Genomic DNA, 21,599 nt, shown 5'->3' with positions numbered 1-21,599 from the left:
ACCTATAAATTTAAAGCTATTTTTTTTTTTCACCAGTTCTCACCTGAATAAACTACCAGAAGGTATAAAACTAATAGAATCAATAAATTGTTACGAGATGTTTTTTTGCTATTCAGTTAAAAAATTCTGTTATTTTATGGCAAGTTGATGAATGATTTATATTAGATGTTGTATAAGATCTGCTGTGTGTTATGATAATGTATTAATATCAATATTATTATTATTATATAACAGTATATATATATATATATATATATATATATATATATATATTTAAAAAAAATTTTTTTGTGTATGCTTATTTATTTTAATATATTTTGTTATGTTATTAGGTGGATACTGAAACTGATGGTACAGAAACAGATGGAGAACTGACTGAAACTGCCGGTACTGAGGAAGATGAAAGTAGTGAAAAAACAGTTAAAGCGTTACGTGAGCTATCAGGTACTAATTATGCAGGGGGCTTTAATTTAATTTTTTTCTAGTACTTTTACCTTCTTTGAGTATTTATAAGACAATAAAATGTGAGTATTTAAAAAAATTATTTATTTTTTTATGTTGCTTAGTTAAAAAAGTAGTTTTAAAAAAGTCTTATCTGTTACTCTGCAGATCTGGAGTGAACTATTACAGTTTTTGAATTCAAACTGGTGGAAAAATTTCATGAACCCTTTTATTACTGTTATTACTGTTGTACCCTTTTTTACTGTTCCTCTTTACTGTTTAAATTTCTCAGTTTTAGCCCCATAGAAAATGATCTTTTAAAATTTTTTTAATGTTTTTATTTAATCTTAATTTTTTTTAAGTAAGCTGGAGAGATATGTGAAATTATAGAAGTGATTCTAAATTTTGGATGTTTAACCAGAAAAAGTTGTAATTCTTCTTTCTTATTCATCAAAGAAGTTCACCAAACAGTACTGGATGACTGATTAATTAAGAGTAGAGAGATAGCAGAGGCTATAGGCATATTGAAAGGACGCGTTTGTCATATTAACTGAAGAATTAGATATGCATAAGCTATCTGCACGTTGGTGCCACGTTTGCTCACTTTGGACCAAGAACGCATTTGAATGAACATTTCCAAAGCCCTGCTGTAGCAGTTTAAGCAAAACGAGCCAGATTTTTTGCATCGATTCAAAACTGCAGATGAAACATGGATCCACCACTATACTCCTGAGATGAAACAGTCAAAACAGTGAACTGCAGTCGGTGAACCTGTTCCGAAAAAGGCGAAGACAGTTCCACCGGCTGGGAAGGTCATGGCGACTGTTTTTTGGGATAGTAACAGAATTTTGTTGATCAGTTATCTTCAGAAAATTAAAACAATAACAGGACAGTATTATGCATCATTATTTGACAGGCTGAAGGCAGAAATTGCAAAAAAAACAACCGCATTTGAAGAAGGAAAAAGTGCTTTTCCAACAGTGCTTTTCAATGCGCCTGTTCACACTTTGAAGGTCGCCATGGTTAAAATTCATGAATTGCATTTTGAATGGGTTGACCACTCACCGCGTTCACCAGATCTAGCCCCAAGCGACTTTTTCTTGTTTCCTAACCTTAAAGCTTCACTTGGTGGAAAGAGATTTTCATCAGACGAAGAGGTTATCACATACATAAATCCCTATTTTTTGGAGAAAGATGCCAGCTACTATTTGGAAGGGTTAAAGAGGTTAGAGCATCGCTGGAAAAGGGTGTTGACTTGAAAGGAGACTTGACAGAAAAAATACGTCTTTCTATGTTAGGCTCAAAACTTTTCAGACAACCCTTGTAGATCTTGTACAAATTCACCTGATAAGTTTTGTTATGTGTACTAAATGACATATTTAGTTTAGACTGTTGTTTAAATGAAGATGACTTCATTTAAACAACAAGTGTTATTCATTTTAAAAAAAATTATAGTTCATGGTCAGCCTTGGGAAAAGGAAATGAAATGTGTACATTTGATATCGCATATTGTTTTACATTTTTATGTATATCTATTTTCACATTAATGCATATTACATCATTCTTTTTAATATGTATTTATAAATCAGTTGACAGTTTTTGACAATTAATTGTGGTTGATGACTGATCTATAATGTTCTGATTCATACAGAAATCTTTTCCTTTACATTTAAACCTCCTTATTTGATATTATTACGCTTTGTTATTATTTTGTAGTTATCATATAGGCTGTGGCTGATCTTATACAAACTTAATCCTTTTCTTAATAACATTTAGTCAGCTAATTAATTTTGCTGAAACCAGAGACATGTCGTTCAGTTTACACATTTATTATTAATTTCATGTTTGTGTGATTTCTCATATGCACAGCCTGTTTATCGCGTATACTGTTGTTTAAAAATTGTTTAATCAATTGTATTCAGTTCAGTCATCTGAATTTAGTTTCGATTTTAATTTATTTTTTTTCCAAAATGAGTTCAGCCAGCAGAAGTGCTCATAAAAAAGGAAAGCCAATTAAGAGTGGGGCAAGGCTAACTGTAGCTATTGTTTGTGATTATTTGTTAAAAACAAATCCTCAGGACAGTATCAATTCTGTAGTTGAGAAAACTTGTGAAGCGATTAAATCTAGCTAGGCTATTGTGTTTAGAATTCTAAATGAGTGAAAAACAACCAGGTGATCACATCACAAAAAACAAGTAAAAAATTGTTTATAAAACTAAAAAACATTGTAAAGTTAATTAAAATGACTTTCTAATGAGTATCATAAAAAGGACATTTCACAATTATTTTATGAAAAACCAACCTCCAACCGTTTCACAGGTTCTAGCAGTAGTAAATAATGACAGTAATCTTTGTAACTTAAGATTAAGGACTTTCTATCGATTAGTGAAAGATGTTGGATTTGTTTCAGAAAAAGAATGATGTAATCAATGCAATGATGTAATTTGCTGGTGGCATTCATATTTAAGAGACATTAGAAAATAGGGAAGAGTAATAGTATATTTGGATGAAACTTACGTGCATGCAAGTCATACTTGCAATAAAGTACAGCAACATATCACAATTAAGACACTGAAAGATGCTTTTTTACAGGATTATCGACTGGACTGAAAACTGTTCCCAAAGGATCTTAATTTGTCATAGCCCATGCTGGATGAGTGGTAGGATTTCTTGAAGGCAGCGATTTAGTTTTCCTGATCAAAAAGTCAATTACTGACTATCATGATGAAATGCAGAGCCCATGTTTTGAAAAATGGGTGATAGATAACATTATTACTTCCTGAAGGAAGCATTATTGTTATGGATAATGCCCCATATCACTCGAGAAAGACAGAAAAGATTCCCACTCCTGCTTCAAAGAAGGATTACATTAAGGAGTAAACATCGAAAGGAATCAGTTATCCAGAAGACGCTTTTAAAAAAGAGCTTCTTATTGAAGTAAATAAAGTTAAACAAATTTCAAACTCGTGTCATTGATGAAATGACCAAGGAGAAAGAAATGATTGTTTTTCATTTACCACCGTTTCACTTTAAACTTAATCTTATTGAGCTCATATGGAGTCAGATAAAAAGATTTGTGGCTAAATACAACAACGCTTTTAAAATGGATGGTGTGATGATGTACGAGCATTAATAACCAGACCATTTGCTGCAATATTCTGTACGCAATTGAGTTCAGATAGTGTAATCAGAAAGTTTGTGAAGATCTGAAGGTGATAGTTACATTTATGATCCTTCAAGTTCATTCACATGTTATTGCTGTTTTTTATGTGTATGGAACATCAGAGTAACATAGTATAATTTTGTAAAAAAGACTCGTCAAAGGTAACTTTTTTGAGTCAGGCGAACAGAATTTCTCAAATGCCTCTCTTGTATCTGAGAAGGTTTTTCTTCTTCCATATTCATGTCAAGCTGATGTAGAATGAATGAAAAATTTTTCAAAGGCCACTGATAAAGAAAGTGAGACATCAAATATTTTAGAGAACTTTTTCCACTGTTAAATGAAGCCAACCTGAAAGAGAGTATAATATTAGGGCTAAAGTAATAAAAGTGATTTGCGACTCTACTTTTGAAGAAAATTTAATTAATAGCAGCAGTTAGCAGCTAGGAAGGTTAGCATTTTTGAAGGTGGTAAAAGGATTTTCATGCAACAAATTAGAAAAAAAGTACAAGACCAAGACCCTTACTAGACCCTTGTACTAGGATCTTGTACAAGACCCTAGTATGAGAACTTACCAATGTGTAAGTCCTCCAATATGTATATGAAACCAGTTTTCTTTCAGTGTTCTTACAGTGTAACCTCTTGACTATTGTAGCTTCTTGATTATTGAGTTTTAGGATAAACTTTTCATGTTCTTCAGAAATTGTTTCACCTACGAATGACAATTCCTTGAAGTGCATGTGCATGCCTAACAAAGCATTGCGTATGGTTTTTGGTACAAATCTTGTAGTTTTTTCTGTTTTTCCAAAAAATAAAATTTCTGTTTTTCAAATTGAAGGAGGAATTTGTTCTCCTAGCTTGCTGTGGAAGTTAGATTATGGATGTTATATCGGGTACTTTTATTTACAGAAAATGAATAATCAAGAAAAAAGTGGTCGTTAAATTTTTATGAATTTTGGTTCATAAGAAATGTTTAAAGTATGAGACGGTTTTGTTTTTATTTATTTAACCGTTCATAAAATGTTTGATGAGTTATTTTATTTTTTTTAATGTTTTTATTTTAGTTATTATTCAGTATTATATTTATGTTGAAATGTTGTCAGGTTTGTCGTGGGCTGACCAAATGGAAACGCTAGATAAGCTTGAAGCATTGATGGCCCAAGACAGCAGCAATAAAGGTGATAACAGTTCATTTAGAATTATGTTTTTCTTTCTTTTTTTGTTTTTCTTAATTATAATTTTATTTATTTGATGTACCTTGTAGACATTTTTGGTTGAAAACATTTTTTTTCTGTGATATAAATTAATGCTAGCTAATTTATTTAAAAGGTTGTATTTTAATATGATTATTTTTTTTTTTTTTGTGTTCCTATGTTGTTAGTTTTGATAACAAAACATAAATTTTTGTTTTTTGGGATAGGTAATGTAGTGTATCATTTCATGATGTGACTGCTATAATATCAACCATTTATCCGGAAACTGATACTGATTTTATTTATATTGTGCTTGAGGGAGATATTCTTATAAAGATTGATGAAATTGCCTTTTTTTGCATAAATATGATTTGGTTATGCCTCCATCATAATTATATATATAAATTATCAAATTTATTATAAATAAATAAAAATCTTTATTAATCTCAAAATATGTAATATAATTAATAATTTTTTTTAAACAATAAATATTGTAAATAATTGAATTTAAAATGACTTAGTATTAAAATATTTACAGAAAGGTTTTTTTGGAATTATTTGTCATGAGAAGACGCACTAATGAAGTAATGTAGCAACATCTGATTTGTATACAATTTAGTTCTCCATAGAGCTGGTTTGTTAATTGGCTTTGCAATTGGTGGCTCCACTGCACCTTGAATATTCAAGATGCATCATCTTATCTGTAAAGTAGAAGTAAATTGTAAGTAAACATCAAGTAATTGTGAATAAACATCTTTGATGATATATGAGTTATTATATTAAAAAATGAATAGGAAAATTGATGTTGTTGCCGACTGTGAAATATGTAGAGTCATACGTTTTTAAACCATCAAAATATTAAGCCAGCTGAAGTTTATAGGCAGTTGGTTGCTGTGTTTGGTGTAATGAATGAAAGAAACGCTTGAAAATGGTGTGAAAGGTTTAGAAGTAACAAAATTAATGTGTATGATTAAGAATGTTTGGGGAGGCTCTCTATAATCACCGTGGACTTGTTGAAACGCATCGATGAAATCAGAAAAGATCATCGCTCAACAGTTTCTGACCTGGCTCTTCTTTCCTCTTCTCTCCTGATGTTTCAAGAGCTGTTATTGATTGCACTGTTCATAACCATTTAGGTTTCAGAAAGGTTTGTGAACATGGGTGCCGACCATCTCAATAGAACATCACAAAAAAATTTGAATGGGATCTGCTTTGGAATTTTTGATGCACTTCACAGAAAAAGATGATTTCCATAATTTAATTGTTACTGGCGATGAAACGTGGATTTCGTATTACACGTCAGAGGGAAAATGGCAGTCAGGTGAATGGCATCATCCTCAATCACCAACCAGACTGACAAAAGTCAGCCACACCCGTTTGGGCACAAACTGATAGCAAAAAAACTTCTAGGATCTGTTTAGCATACTGCTGATTGATTTCATGCCATGTGGAACGACTATAAATGCAGAAGCCTGCTTCGAAACTCTACATAAGTTATGGCATGCCATCCACATCGGTGATGTGGACAGGTGATCGACAACGTCATCCTGGCACGATAATGTATGTTCACATGTTGCAGATCTGACACGTGATTTACTGAAAACATTTGAATGGAAAATTTACGATTACTCACTTTATAGTCCGGACTTAGATCTGATTATCATTTGTTTGGGAAATTGAACAAATTTTTAGCAGTAACCAATTCAGGGTGATGATGAACTTAAAAATGCTGTTAATCAGTGGCTAAATGGATTGGCAGCAGAAGAATACGACGAGGGTATATTGAAGGTGGTGTATTGCTACGATAAATGTCTTAATTCATGTGGCAATTATATAGAGAAGTAGTTTAAGAGAAATAAAAAGTATTTCTAAAGTTTTCTGAATAAAGTTTTTTACAATGAAATGGTCCTTGCTTTAGAGATAACCTCTCCTACATGTGATAAGTAATTCTTATTTTAATCTAATTTAATTTAATAAATTTATTTTAATTATATTCTTATAAGTAATTCTTATTTTAATGCATCTTGAAAAAATATTTTTTGAAATTGTAATTAAAATTATGGAGCTTGTTAAGAAATCCCATGTAACAAAAAAAAGATTGTAAAACTCAGTTTTTTACATTCACAGAAGAATACAGATAAAATGAGTCATATGAGGTATTTAATAGGTTTGTACTAGAGTAGGCATTAAACAGTAAAGTAGAAATAACAGGGTTTAATTTTTATAATATAATTTTATATGATTTACACCAAAATTTGTATTTTATTTCTATTTTTTAATGAAAATTTACTTATCTCCCGTGTATTTGCTGTTTTCTGTATTAAATTTGTCTATTCATCCTAAACTAATCTTAATCAAACTAACATAAGCTGCTTATATTATGAATGTAATATTGATACTATTACTTGGATGGACTTTAGGAGTTAATATCTTTATTTTCTCGAATAAGTCATCATACTTATACTCTTGCCTCCACAAGACCTTGTATCTATAACTATGAATCTGGAAGCTTGTGTGAAGAAAACTAAATTGCCAATTTATTATGTCTGAAAACTAGATGCCAAAACCCTGCCATAAAGAAAACTACATTGAAATGGTATAAATAAAAAGTAAATACAAGTTAGTAATATAACAACAGACCCTTACATAAGAATCACATAATCAGCCAACAAATAAAATCTGTATAATTAAAAAAAAGGCTTACATAAGCTTTCTTTAAGCTTACATAAAGAAAATAAATTGCTTTAATTCAATATTTCATACACAATGCTTATTAGCAAAATGCTTTGAAACTTAAATAGATCATTTTTAAGAAATGAAGTTGTCAACTGTGTAAGACCCAGTTTTTTTGTTTGTATTTTTCTTTTTCTGTTTGCAATTTAAATTATTTTTAAAGAATTTAAAAAGGTAGCAAAATATTGCTGTGAAAGTATAATAGTACTGAGTATTATAGTCTGGTCCACGTGATTTAAATTTTATTCTTGGTAGACATATATTCTTGGTCGTATTCTTTTTCATCGATTTTTTATTCTTCAGATGTTTTACACGCTCCTTATTTGTGTCATGGGTGTTGCAGGTACAAGCTGGTCTGATCGTCTTTGTACTTTAGAACAACTGGAGGAATTGGTAGCAAGACATCCAGGGAGAGCTATTGAACTCCATCAGAAACTATCTTCACCTTCCCGTAGACGTACATTACCAGAGGCCATACGAAGACATCATGCAAGACAGGCATCTGCTCATCAAAAACGGGAACAACTGCTTCTTGATAAAACTGCTAAATTAAGAGAACTATTGAGCAAGGTTGTTCTGTTTTATTTAATATAATTAAGCATAATAATATGTATTTTTATTATTAAACAATTTAAGTATCAATTTTAATAATATTTATCTTTTTATTATAATAATTGTTCTATTAAAAGAATTTATTGCATAACATATTTAAAAAAAAAAAAATGTTATTTATACTTGTTTTAATAACCATTATTGTCTTATGATAAGTTTTACAAAATTGCCAATATGAAGTCTGATCAAATAGTATCCATCTGATCTTTTGGCGTTGGATTAAAGTACCTAAAAAATTTGGTTTTATCCTTCAAAATGTGATCCTTGTGACTTGATAATTTTAGCGTAACAATTTTCCCATTTTCCAAAATATTTCTGCAAGTCTTCTTTCAAAGTAGCTTAAAGCGGTGCTGTCACTTTCTTTCGTAACATCTTTCAGCTGTCAAATTGTGTCTCTTATATGGTATTTTCAGCTTGGGCAGAAATCAAAAATTCAGAAATTGGATAACCGTACCTAAAATGTTTGGTGTGTGATGAATTTGGTTTGTATGTTTCGTTAAAAGGTTCTGGACCGGGGTGGTGTGGTTGTGATAGAGTATTCAGTTGCATGATTTGTACAGGCTTGTCTGTTTTTTCTGGTGAAAAGCATTACAAAGGCATTGAAGTAGTTTCGCTTCTACTTCGGCTTTCTTTGTGGAGTGGCAGTTACACTTTTTATAAAATCTTGGATGCTCCTTACTCTCATAAAGTTTACGTATTAATTTGTACAGTCTATTCTGCTCTGCTTCTAAACAAGAAAATAATTTTTACAGTATATAATGTATTCCTAGTTTCTTTAAGCCTGTAAAGAGTGCTATCAAACTCTGATCTCAAGTAGAGTGTCTTCTGATTTCACCATTGATTTCATTTTCTTCCTCTAAAATTTTTCCTGATAATTTTTCATGCTTTGTAATTTTATATTCCCTCTCTATATTCCTACCACCTGCTAATTCTCTTTTCTCCTTAATAATGAATGGTTCTTTATCCGTTCTCTGATACATATTGGCTTCATTTACCTAAGTTTTCCTCTTATTCTTCTGTAAACGGTGTCTACCTTTCTGATAATTTTATATATCCTGCCCACAATCTTCAAGCTTATGTGGTGAAATTATCAAGCAAAAAAAGAATCATTTTTCTTTTTACTTTTTTCTTCATCACAGCACTGTTCAGTTTTCCTTTGCTCTTTTGCACTTTCTATTAATTTTTTTCGAAAGTGCCTGTGGTTTTTTCTTCCTTTCAACATCTTAAGAATTTATAGACATCCATGTATTTTAATATGTTTTTTGTTTCTATGGATGCTAGATGGTACATGGTTTTCTATTGAATTATCTTTTTTCATAATGTAAGTTCTTGTGTCATAATTATACCCTTTTTTGAATTTATCTATATAGTTTTGGCTGAATTTATTTTTGTTGTAATTTTATTATTTATTCAAATTTCAATTTCACTGAATTTTATTTTGGTTTGCCTACATCCCATTTTATTCTCAATTATTTCTTTGAAGTCTTTAACTTAGCTTAAATTTCATCACGACTGATTTTAAATAATCAGTCTATGTTTGAGGATGATCAGTGCCTCTGAATCTAATGCAGTGATTCCAACCTTTTTAGCTCTACAATCCTCAAAAAGTAAAATGGGAATATATAATGAATATTTGGCGATTCCCCCCTAACCACAACCCAATGAAACTTAGTTAAAACTGTTTAGCTACGTTGAATGCGACACATATGAATAGGCAGGTATGAAATGTACAAACATGAGCAATTTACAGATTCTAACTTGATGTGTGTGTGCTCCTTGTAATTTGGTCGGCTTGCATATTATTTGCTGTGAAAGCGTCATATTATGTTTGAACATGTGTTGTGAGAACAAGCATATGATACGTTTGAACATGTTGCAGTCTAAGCAGTATAAAAGAGGCATAAGGGATTGCAGAATGTCAGTTTAGTTTTGAATGCCTTTATTTAAGTTTTTAAAAGCTAAGTTTCATTGAAAATAATAATAATTAATTTTTTGGATTTTTAGTGTGTGCTCAAATGATGTAACTGCTTTTTTTCCAGTTAGATTCTTATGCAAAATGGATAAATCTGTGAAAAAACAAATTGAGGCATCTATATCCAATGAATCGATTGGTAAAAAGACAAGATTGTAGAATGACAAATAAATTATGGTTTTAAGTTATGTTTTTTCCTCATTGGATGGAAAACCAGAGTGTGTTATTTTGATGGCTTTATGCTTTCATCAGAAAGCGTGAAGTCATCAAAATTAATTTGACAGTTAGAAAATAAACATCTGGAATAAACCCTTCGAATTTTTCAAAAGAAAATTACATACGTTGAGAAATCAACAAGCTTCTATTTGTAAATCAGGCCATACTGACAAAAGTACACATGAAGCATCTTATCTCATAGCATTAAGAGTTGCTAAGATGTCCAAACTCCATACAATCGCAGAAAACCAGTATTTTTAGGCAGTGGAAGAAGCAAAAAAATTTCACTTGCTAATGATGCAGTGTCAAGGCGAATCAGTGACATGGCTGCCGATGTTTGCGATCAGATAATTCAACAAGTGAGTTCAAGTGAATTTTTAGTATTCAATTTGATGAATGAACGGATGTGGCAAACATTTTTGTTCTTATGTTTTGTAAGATATTAATGCAATAGGGAGAGATAAATCAAAGAAAATGTGCTGTTTTGCTAATCAATACTTGGTCATGCAACAGGACAATGTCTTTCTGATAATTCTTATGAAGCTTCTAAAAACTATAACTAGATAGGACAAAATTTATTGCATTTTGTAGTGATGGTTCTGAAAAAATTAAAAGTTCACCTTATGGATGCACTACTTCCTTCACAGACATGCTTTTGTCACAAAAGATATGCCAGAAAATCTGAAACAGATTCTTTATGAAGCTATAAAAAGGTTAATTTTACTAAAAGTTAACCATTATAGGCTGTTAGCTAAACTATATGCTGAAATGGGAGAAAGAAAAAAATCTTCTTTTCCATACAGAAGTCAGATAGTTATCATGAGGAAAGTGTTAACGCGGTTATTGGAATTGCAAGATGAATTAATATGTTTCCAGGATAAACAAACGCCATTCTCCATGTTTTTACAGACTAATGAGTTTATGTTGCTGTTGGCTTATTTAGCGGATGTGTTTTTGCATTTAAATGACTTGAGTGTGAATTTACAAGGATGTGATAAAAACATTTTATTAATGACAGACAAAGTTCATGCTTTCATTAAGAAGTTTGATATTTGGATTATTCACCTTCAAAGCAAATATTTTGATATGTTTCCACTCACTTCCAATTATATTGAGAGAAATTTGGATGAAGAAGACACATTATTCACCACAGTTTTGATAGCAAGAAAATGCATTTGCGTGAGGTAAAAATTCAGTTGGCGGATTATTTCCTGGAAGATAAACGGGTACTGAATCCATATAGTGAAAACGTTGTTGCAGCTGCTAAATTACCAGTTGAGATTCGTGACCAGCTCATTGAAATGTCTGCTGGTAAAACTACTTAACTTCAACTCTTACCTGTAAATATAGATACATTTTGGCTTGCTTGTCAAAGTGAATATGGAATATTACAGAATATTTAAACACAGAAGCATTGAAAATATTAATCCCTTTTGCCACATCTTACCTCTATGAAATTAATTTTTCTCCAAAAAACCTTTTAATTAATAGTAGTTGTGCTGTAAACTAAACGAAGGAATCATCTTTTATTATTTGCTTTTGTGTTTCTAACATAAATCTACGTATGGAGAAACTTTTAAATGAAAAATAAACGTAACCATCTCATTAATTTATTTTCTTTACGTGCATACTTGTAACTAAAATGATTATAGTAAATGATTCTTTTTCTCATAAAATTATTTCAGTATTGTTTACATGTAGTTGTAGGCTAATTTTCAATCCTGCTTTCATATCAGTGCAACCCCCAGGTCGAGAAATGCTGATTTAATGTATGGAATGCATGACAGTTTATTTATATACAGGTATAATGCATTAGCCGGCCTCAGTGGCGCGAATGGTAGCGTCTCGGTCTTTCATCTGGAGGTTCTGGGCGAATCCTGGTCAGGCATGGCATCTACAAAAATTTAATTCTCTGAAGCAATACCTAATGGTAGCCCCAGAGGTTAAAAAAAAGGTATTCTGCATTAAATTTTTAAACCGATCATAGCCAAACAAACACTAGTAAAGTTCTTGGAATATTGAGAATTATGTATGGACTTCAATTTTTCCTTTAAATTCCCAAAAGTAGAAAAACATTTTTTTTTTTTGCTTTAATAGCTGTAGAACCAAAATTATGGTTCAGATAAACTTAAATCGGAAATTGTGTCGTTTCCTTTTTTCTGTTCTTTTATTAATGTTTTATTTATCCTTTCTGTTTGATTGACAATATTTTTGGTGGGATTTTTTGTTTAGGAATACTAAAAAGAAAAAAAGAAAATAAAGCCAGTATAAAATTAGTAATTTTTATGTCATAAGTTTTTGTTAACAGAGTATTTTTATAGCAGTAAGTATTTTTATAAAACTATTTTGAATTTCACGATTTAACTTTAATAATATATTTGAATGATTTTTAAGGAATTTTATTTTTATAATTATATTAAAATCTTTTAGGTAGGAGAAGTTAAAGCAGCTCAGTCTCAGTTAGCTGAAGAAAGGCGTATACGCCTTGAGCAGAAGCTTAAGCGAGCTGAAGAAAAACGCAATTTACATCTGAGTAGCATTAGAAGAAAAGCTCATGATGAAGAAGAAAAATTAAGGGAGATTGCTTTTATTAATGAATTGGAAGCACAAAATAAACGACATGATTTTATGGCATTATGTCAGGTAAATAGTCTGTGTATTATTCAAAATTATCAGTTTTTAATGATAAACCGTATAACACTATTCTTTAATAAAATATTTTTTAAACTCTTGTCAAATGATTTTAGTAACTACTACCTGGCTGAAAAAGTAATAAATTCTATAGCATCTTCAGTGGCTGTTGCTGCTGTTTCCTCCTCTGGCTCATGTTATAGTACACAGCTGTTTTTTTTTTTTTTTTCACCATAAAGACACATTTAGGAAGGTGGTTGAAAAGTATGTTAGAATTGAATTATATTGGAATTATTTTATGGTTCCTGTTATTTCACTACTCCTTAATCTTTTTAGAAGACATAAAACAAATAAACACATTATATGAATAATATACATGCCCAAAAGATAGTTGAGTAGATAGATGTATTGGTGACATTGTCTTACTTTATCAATACAACAAAATGTAAACGGTTACTGACGTATTCAAACAAACTATATGATAAATATTAAACTTTACAGCTGATTATGGAAAAAAGGAAATAAAAACTCATATATAGAGAATTAATTATGGCAGGCAAACTTATTCACATCTCAAACAACCTTACCTAAGATGATAATAGCTTTTATAAAAGTGATTTGCAGGCTAAGTGATCTACAGCCAGACCACCTATCCACCCATAACATCTGAAGATCACAAAACATTCAATAATTAATTTAGATATTAATATTACACTTAAGTGAATGTATCACTGTATTTATTGACTTATGCTTATGCTATATGAATAAAAACAAAGACAACTGGAAAAAGCATTCTACTAACACAATATATATATATATATATATATACAATATATATGTATATATATAATTTATTAACAAATAAATAATTCATTAATATATTGACCACTGTGCTAATAAAATTTAATATTAAATGAAATTTAAACCTCCAAGACGCAGTAAATAGATAAGTTGAACTTCCCATATTAACTTCAAGAATTAATTTTCACGGGATCCCCTACCTTCAATTGGTATTTAATTCTTAAATTACATTAAATTAGATTGTTTTTATAGATTGTAAATTTTTAATTTGTCGAAATGGTTACTGTTTTATGCATTTTGAAATTTGTTATTGATGAATACACATTTCTGTTGTCCAATGCACTGTACGTTGTCTGATGGTTTGAGGGAGACAGTGTTATAAAAACTGCAACAGATAGCTACACTTCTGTAAATTAATATGTAATTTTCATTAGTTTAATATTTTTATTTTTAAATTTTTATTATGCAGTAACAGAATTATTTCAATCATGACTGAGGATACAAGATTCCGCATAAGTACTTATATGGAAAAATCAAGGTAAGATTTCAAATCAAGGTTGAGATCGTATCTCAATATTCTGTATTAGGTGATTTATTTAATAGAATTTAAATATAATTTAACAGTGCAGGTGAGTAATATGAATCATAAATCTTAAAAAGATTAATTTCAGTAATATATATATATATATATATATATATAGATGTCCCATATAAAACGCAACCCATCAATCAATCATCCATGAAATTTCAAAAGTCAAGCTTACTCCCCTACTCGTTACTGAAATGGACTCGTCCAACATCTGAACATTGCGGCGACGCAGTAGAACACTACTGATAGTAACAACAATGCAATCATAACATTCAGTGTATTGCTATAGACAAGATGGTGTTTTCGCTAGATGAACGTGTTTTCATTGTTGAGTCGTACTTCAGTACGAAATCAGTGGTTGCAGTGCAAGATTTGTTTCGCCATACGTACCCAGATAAACCAGCTCCTAACAAAACATCAGTATTAAGGTTAGTTGCAAAATTTAGAGAGACCGGTTCTGTTAATAACAAGGAACACAAAAGATCTGCGTCAGTGTTGAATACAGATACAGTCACTGAAATCAAAGACCGATTACTCGCCTCACCAAATAAATCAATCAGACGTTTGTCTGCTGAAATTAATTTGTCTAAATCAACTGTTCATCGGGCGACCAAACAATTACAATTACGACCTTATCGCATTCAAACGGTTTATCGACTTTTTGAGCCCGACAAAGAAAAACGGCTACAATATTGTCAACTATTCCGTCAATTTCCGCGTGAGGGAATTAATGTTATGGATTCATTATTTTTCACAGATGAAGCACGGTTTCATTTGGATGGCTACGTAAACAGCCAAAACAGTAGAATTTGGAGTGCTGAAAATTGCCACGTTTATCACGAAAAACAATTACACCCACAGAAGTTGGGCGTGTGGTGCGCGATATCGCGGAAGAAAATAATCGGTCCTATTTTTTTCGAGTACACCATTAATGCAGAACGATATCAGGATATTTTATTTCAGTTCATTGCACTCTTGGAGGAGGAAGACAGACACTGCCAGCTACAACATGATGGTGCGACATCGCACTACGCAGGTTCAACTTCTGATTTCGTTGAGGAATTCTTTGGTAATCGTGTTATTGGTCGAGGCTTGTGGCCACCAAGATCTCAAGATTTGACTGGGGCGGATTTTTTTCTACGAGGTTACCTCAAAGAAAAAGCCTACAGCAATAAACCACGAACACTTGAACAATTGAAAGTCAATATTGAACAAGCTGTATTAAATATCCAGCCACATACTTTGAAAAAAGTTGCAAGAAACGTTGTAAAAAAAAATTGAAGCTTGTATTCAAGAAGATGGGAGCCACTTCCAACATTCCACTCTAATGGTAATAATAAAAATTACATTTACATTTACACATGCCTTTTTATTATTTCAATACGTACCAATATAAGGTTGGGTTGTGTTTTATATGCGACACTCTGTATATATATATATATATATATATATATATATATATATATATATATATATATATATGTGTATACATAAAATCAAAAAAACCCACCTAGTGCAGGTTATTGAGATGAGACAAATCTTACCTTAATTTTATCATGATAGTACTTTCATGGGATCTTGTATCCTAAGTCATGATTGAATTCATTTTATTAAATTGCACATTAAATAAAGATAATAAAAATATTAAAAAATGCTAAAATAAACCGTGCACTTGGGTAATGTTTGTTACATTATTGTAATATTTTAATGATAACTACATATTAATTCATTATATGAGTGCTGTTCTCTTTTGCAGTTTTTATAAGAATGTATCCCTCAAATACTGTCTGAGTTTATCAAACTGAAATTTTGTTTGGATTTATATATGTAATATTTTTCTAATATATTTAAATTCATGACATCTTTATTAATTTCTAATATTTCTAAATTTGTGTCAATATCAGAAATACAATGTCTATTGTTTATTAGATGGTTTGTCTTACTAGATAAACCTAATTCATTATTTTTGTAATTTCTATCTTTTGAACATACAATTTTTATATCTTCAAACCCTGTTCAAACTGTGAAACTCTGATCTGCTTAGAAAGACACGTACTGTCACCTGGACTGTGCTGAACTGCATCATAATAATTTCATCAATAATAGCTTCATGTTGGACAGATTATTCATAGCTGATACGAATACTAGGTAGTGAATCTATTTTCTGAAGATTGCACTAATTGTTTTATGATCTGAATCCTACAATTCAGAAAATGTGTTTCTTATTCTATTGCAGCAGTTATAGCATTACCATTACATACACACACCTAAAATGAATATCATATCCAGTGTACCATATACCATATCAGTGTATTCCTTTGTTGTAAATAAGTACGGCATTACTTCAATGGCAAACCGATCATGTTCAAACTAAAATTTACAGGAAACCTTTGCTAAAGATAGCACAGTTCACAGTACCTGATATACTTTACGTAACTTACAAAATGATTTAAACACTAATAACATATTACGCATTATTGAACAGCTGTTGTTATTTTACTGCCAACTTTGAAATAATAATATTTCAAATAATTTATTGTATTTCTGTCATTAATAAAAAGATTATTATGTAAGTAAATTTTATTAATTTATTTTTATTTTACAATTGTGTAATTTCCAGTTTTTATTTTTATTTTTTAACAGCAACTTTTAACAGTAAATTTTGTTTTTAAAAATTTTTTACATCACCAGAAAAAAGATTTTGGTTTTTGTTTACATTAAATAAGTACTTTTCCAACAAATGTAGTAATGTACTGTTTCTAAATAAAATTCAAATTCGTCTAAATTTTTGTGTTATTCAACTTACCTTATACCATTTTGTTTAGAATTAGATATCTACAATTTTTATTTAAAAGTTTTATGTGTTTATTACTCATTTAATAAAGTTTTTGTACGTCTGACATAAAAAACAGTGTTTTTTACACCAATTTATTGGTTTTCACCCAGGTTTTTCAAAATTACTACAAACATTGTTTGAGACCTATTTTATTCAGTTTTTCAGTCAAAAACCATAAGAAATTACCAATTCTGCTTTAACTTTCTAAAAATTTAAGTTTGACCTCATTTCACCAGGGAGCTGAAATCTGAGCAAGCATTTTCACTTGCCGTAACTCGCGAACAAAGTATTTTAAGATATATGGTTTATTATCAACTTTTTTTATTATTTTCATGAGTAGAATAGATTATGAAAGTCTCAGGAGAACTTTGTGATACACCTGTATATGTATATGTATAAAGGGTGGGGTTTTGAACATGGATTAAATGAAGACAAAAATACTTACAGTTGATTTTATTTATTAAATTTGTCATCTCAAACATTTTTTTTTTACATAACTAATAAATTTCAAATGTGCCGAATTCGTTTTTCAGCAAACATAAAAGAATGGTGGTGTGGTTTCTGTATTTAGGATCAAGGCAGTAGGAAAATTTTGAGAAGTAATGTTGGTAGCCATGATAGCCTCCAACCCAAAAGTTTGTGAAACAGCAGTTCAAACCACCACACCAGTTTTTGTATTGTTGCTGAAATGTGTTTAGTTAGTTATTGTGTTCACTTTCAAGAAAAAGCAAAGAGTGTTTTGTGACAGGCTGAATTAAAGTCTGATATTTTAGTTCAACCTGCATTTCGACATGAAATGGAAAAGAGCAACCGCATGAAAATAATATACAACGTTGGTTCAGTTTAAAGAAGCTGGATCTGTTCTTAAGGAAATATCAACTGGCAGACCACGAGTATCAGACAAAACTGTTGAACGAATTAGACAGTCTGCAATCAGAAGTCCTAACAAATTCATCTCTTGTCGAAGCCTGAAGCTAGATATTCCAAAAACAACAATTTACAAAGTTTTACACAAATGATTGAAAAATATGCGACCTGCGTCACTTAAAGCAAAGGATTAATGAAGCAATTGCAACCATAACAGAAGATATGTTAATTTGGGTATGGGCAGAAACTGAGTATCGATTGGACATTTGCCAAGTGACTAAGGGTGCACATATTGAAATTTATTAGTTATGTAAAAAAACTGTTTCTGATGACAAATTTCGTAAATAACGTCAATTATATGTATTTTTGTTTTTATTTAATCCACGTTCAAACCCCATCATTCTTTTACAAAGACCTTATATGCTTCTGGATTGCAGTAGCAAAGTCCATACTCAATTTGGATATTATTTCCTTAAAAATATTACATGTTTTTTAACTGCACTAACAGAAAAAAAATTATCTGTAAAAGTAAGTTACTTATTAAATGGTGGCACAAGCCAAGCTTTTAGACTTTTTTCTGGTTTATTAATTTCATTTATTTATTCTGACAAAAACAAAAATTGCTAGAATAAAGAACCCAAATAGATACTGTATTGGAGTTGCAAACTAAAGCAGTCCTGGGTGTATAACCTGCTAGTTAGGCAGGTAATTTATATACAATACATATAGTTACCAGTATTTTGGCAACTGTAGGCATATGCCTGGTTACAGCTGCTCTCTTTTTATTATTGTCGAATTGGGACTTTACTTAGAACTTACGAGAAAAGGCAGGTAGTATTTCTGCTTTTGGTAGCCTGTGAATTTTATAATGATAAAATGTAGCAGGGTAGAAGCAAAAATAAGAACATTTTTCCATCTCTTCATTAATAAGGAAGTAGGGTAAATAATATGTAAATATGTAATGGTAAATAAGTAAGGTTTTGAGTATGGTATATTTTCTGTTAGCAAATGTGTTAAAGCCTATAACATCTATTTCATTATGCTAGAGATTTAAAAAAGAAAAAGATGATAAAAAAAATAATATTTTTCCTCTAGGAACAAGAAGAGCGTTTACAAGGTATTCTTGAAGAGAGGCTGCGGAGACAGGAAGAGAAGGCTGCTAAGGAAGCAGCAGTTGAAGAACGCAGACGTATTCTTGAAGCAGAGCGTCAGGTAATCTATTTTAATAAAACACATGACTGTTATGGGGTGTATCCAAGTTTTTAATTACGTGCCTGAGACTCAAATTTCAGATTAGATTGGTACAGTTCAAGTTTTAAAAATTTTTTCTGTTTTATTAATTTAATTTATTTTTCTGACAAAAAACTTTTTTTACCAAAATAAAGAATCCAGATTGGCTCAACCAAACATAAAAATATCTAATGGTATTTCACATCACAGAAAACTTGCTTCTGAACAATGACCAAAACAATCAACAGGACAAGAAAACGAGGTTCCAAACGAAAACCAAACGTAATTTCAATTCTCCGAAGAAGAAAGGAAAGTTCGATGATGGTCAATAAGTACCTGTGTTCAAAGACAGGTGATGTTGCTGAGGAAAGTTGGCATTACAGTATACTCCCATATAAAATTATGCCATACAAAATTTTAGACTGATTCATAGGTTAATTGTTATTTGACCACAATTTGTATTAAACATATTTGGTGTTTTTCGATAGAATGGAAAAAGAACAATATCAATCTGTAATTCGCTTTTTATTTTTGGATGGAAAAACGTGCGAAGAAATAAAACTGAAGTTGCATTCTTTCTATAGGGACTCTTCACCATCTATGACAAATGTGAGATATTGACCTAACGAATTTAAACATGGCCATACATCTGTTTTTGATGAGGAGCACCCAGGTTGCCGTAGAAGCAGTTTGAGGAAATCTTTGAAAAGGTCCATGACATTATTCTTGTCGATCGCCAAACGAAAGTGCATGAAGTAGCAGAGGCTGTAGGTGTATTGTGTGGAACAGCAATAAACTGTTTACATGTTAAGTTAAGAATGAGAAAGCTGTCCACTCTGGGTATCATGATTGCTTACTTCAGACAACAAGTGGATACAACTGTCAACATCAAAGCAGTGTTTGGACCTCTTTAAGCGAGATCCATAGGAGTTTCAACGCGAGTTGTCACCACTGATGAAACCTGGATCCATTATTATACACCAGAAACCAAATGACAGTCAAAACAATGAGTTTTTCCAGGCTAATCTGCTCCAAAGTAGGCCAAGACTGTCCCTTCAGCTGAATAGGTCGTGGCTATGATTTTTTGGATGTGAAGGGATTAATCTTCATAGACTTTCTGGAAAAAGGAAGCACAATCACGGTGCAGTACTAAAGTGAATTATTGGACTGACTCAATGAGAAATTGAAACAGACACGATCCCACTTGGCAAAGAAATAAGTGGTTTCATCATGACAATGCACCAGCTCCCTTATTTGGAATTGGCGTAGATAAATTGCATGAATTGCTACCGCATCCACTGTATTCACCCGACCTGACTCCATGCGACTTCTTTCTGTTCTTCAACATGAAAACATGGCCTGTGGGTAAAAAAATTCAACTTGCATGAAAAGGTCATCGTTGAGACAGAAGCCTATTTTGAAGAGTTTGACAAATCATACTTTTTAAAGGGTTTAAAAAAATTTCAGGGATGTTGGGAAAAGTGTATCCGCCTAAAAGGAGATTATGTTAAAAAATAAAAAAAGTTTTTCTGAAAAACTTGCATTTTCATTCCTAACACAGGTACTTATTGATCCACCTTTGTAAGATCGAAAAGAATGATACAATACTGGGCTAACAGAAAGGCACAAAACTCAAAAAAGTGATTGAACCAATGTACTCCCAGGTCGGGTAAAATGAAACAGTAGAAGAAAGAATTCAAGTAAATCTTGTACTGGAATTTCAAAATAGAGTAGTCCTGGGCTCATGTATAATAGGTGTGAGCTCATATTATGTAAAAAACTGACCAATAGTTTTATTACACTTCTCTATTTACAGCATTTAAGATCTATTGAATTTCAATTTATACTTATAATAGAATTATTTTAAAGATGATCTGTTTTAAAAACCTACAATTGCAGGTATACTCTGCTGTGCTTGTCAAGTTCATTTCTATAATCTCATGGAATTTGGAGTTTTAATGATAAGTGAAGAAACCCATGAGGAAGTGGTGCACACTGGTACTTGATAAAAATTTATTATCTTTCTATAATTTTAATGAGGAATTGTACCGTATTAGAACAAAAAATCTAACATGATTCTTTAATGTTAAATAATTTAACCTTAGGTATATTAAATAAATTTCTGTACAATATACAATATAATTTATTTTAGTTTAGTTTATAATGGCAGTACTGTTTTGTCAGAATATCATTGAGCTTTGTAATTTGTGTTTTCTTTGTTTTTTTTGTTGAGGTTGATGTTCACTGAAGCTTTGGAGCTTAACCATAAGAAATGAAATGTCATTTTAATAAGAAAATGTTAAACCATTATAACAGGA

At 31.0% G+C, this 21,599-nt stretch overlaps 1 protein-coding gene across 1 annotated transcript in view; it reads left to right on the top strand.

The window, feature by feature from the left end:
* The window catches only part of ssp3 (SCAPER domain-containing protein short spindle 3), a 140,682-nt gene that overhangs the window by 58,445 nt on the left and 60,638 nt on the right, over positions 1-21,599 (top strand). Inside the window, exons 10-14 of the mRNA XM_075359329.1 lie at positions 333-444; positions 4,705-4,779; positions 7,871-8,097; positions 12,758-12,970; positions 19,147-19,263. Coding sequence (XP_075215444.1) covers positions 333-444; positions 4,705-4,779; positions 7,871-8,097; positions 12,758-12,970; positions 19,147-19,263 — 744 coding nt within the window. The remainder of the gene's footprint in view (positions 1-332; positions 445-4,704; positions 4,780-7,870; positions 8,098-12,757; positions 12,971-19,146; positions 19,264-21,599) is intronic.

The sequence above is a fragment of the Lycorma delicatula genome, chromosome 3 (assembly GCF_047948215.1).
Source record: "Lycorma delicatula isolate Av1 chromosome 3, ASM4794821v1, whole genome shotgun sequence".
In the NCBI taxonomy this organism is placed as follows: domain Eukaryota; kingdom Metazoa; phylum Arthropoda; class Insecta; order Hemiptera; family Fulgoridae; genus Lycorma; species Lycorma delicatula.
The sequence above is the reverse complement of the archived record's forward strand: the minus strand, read 5'-3'. Positions and strand labels throughout refer to the sequence as shown.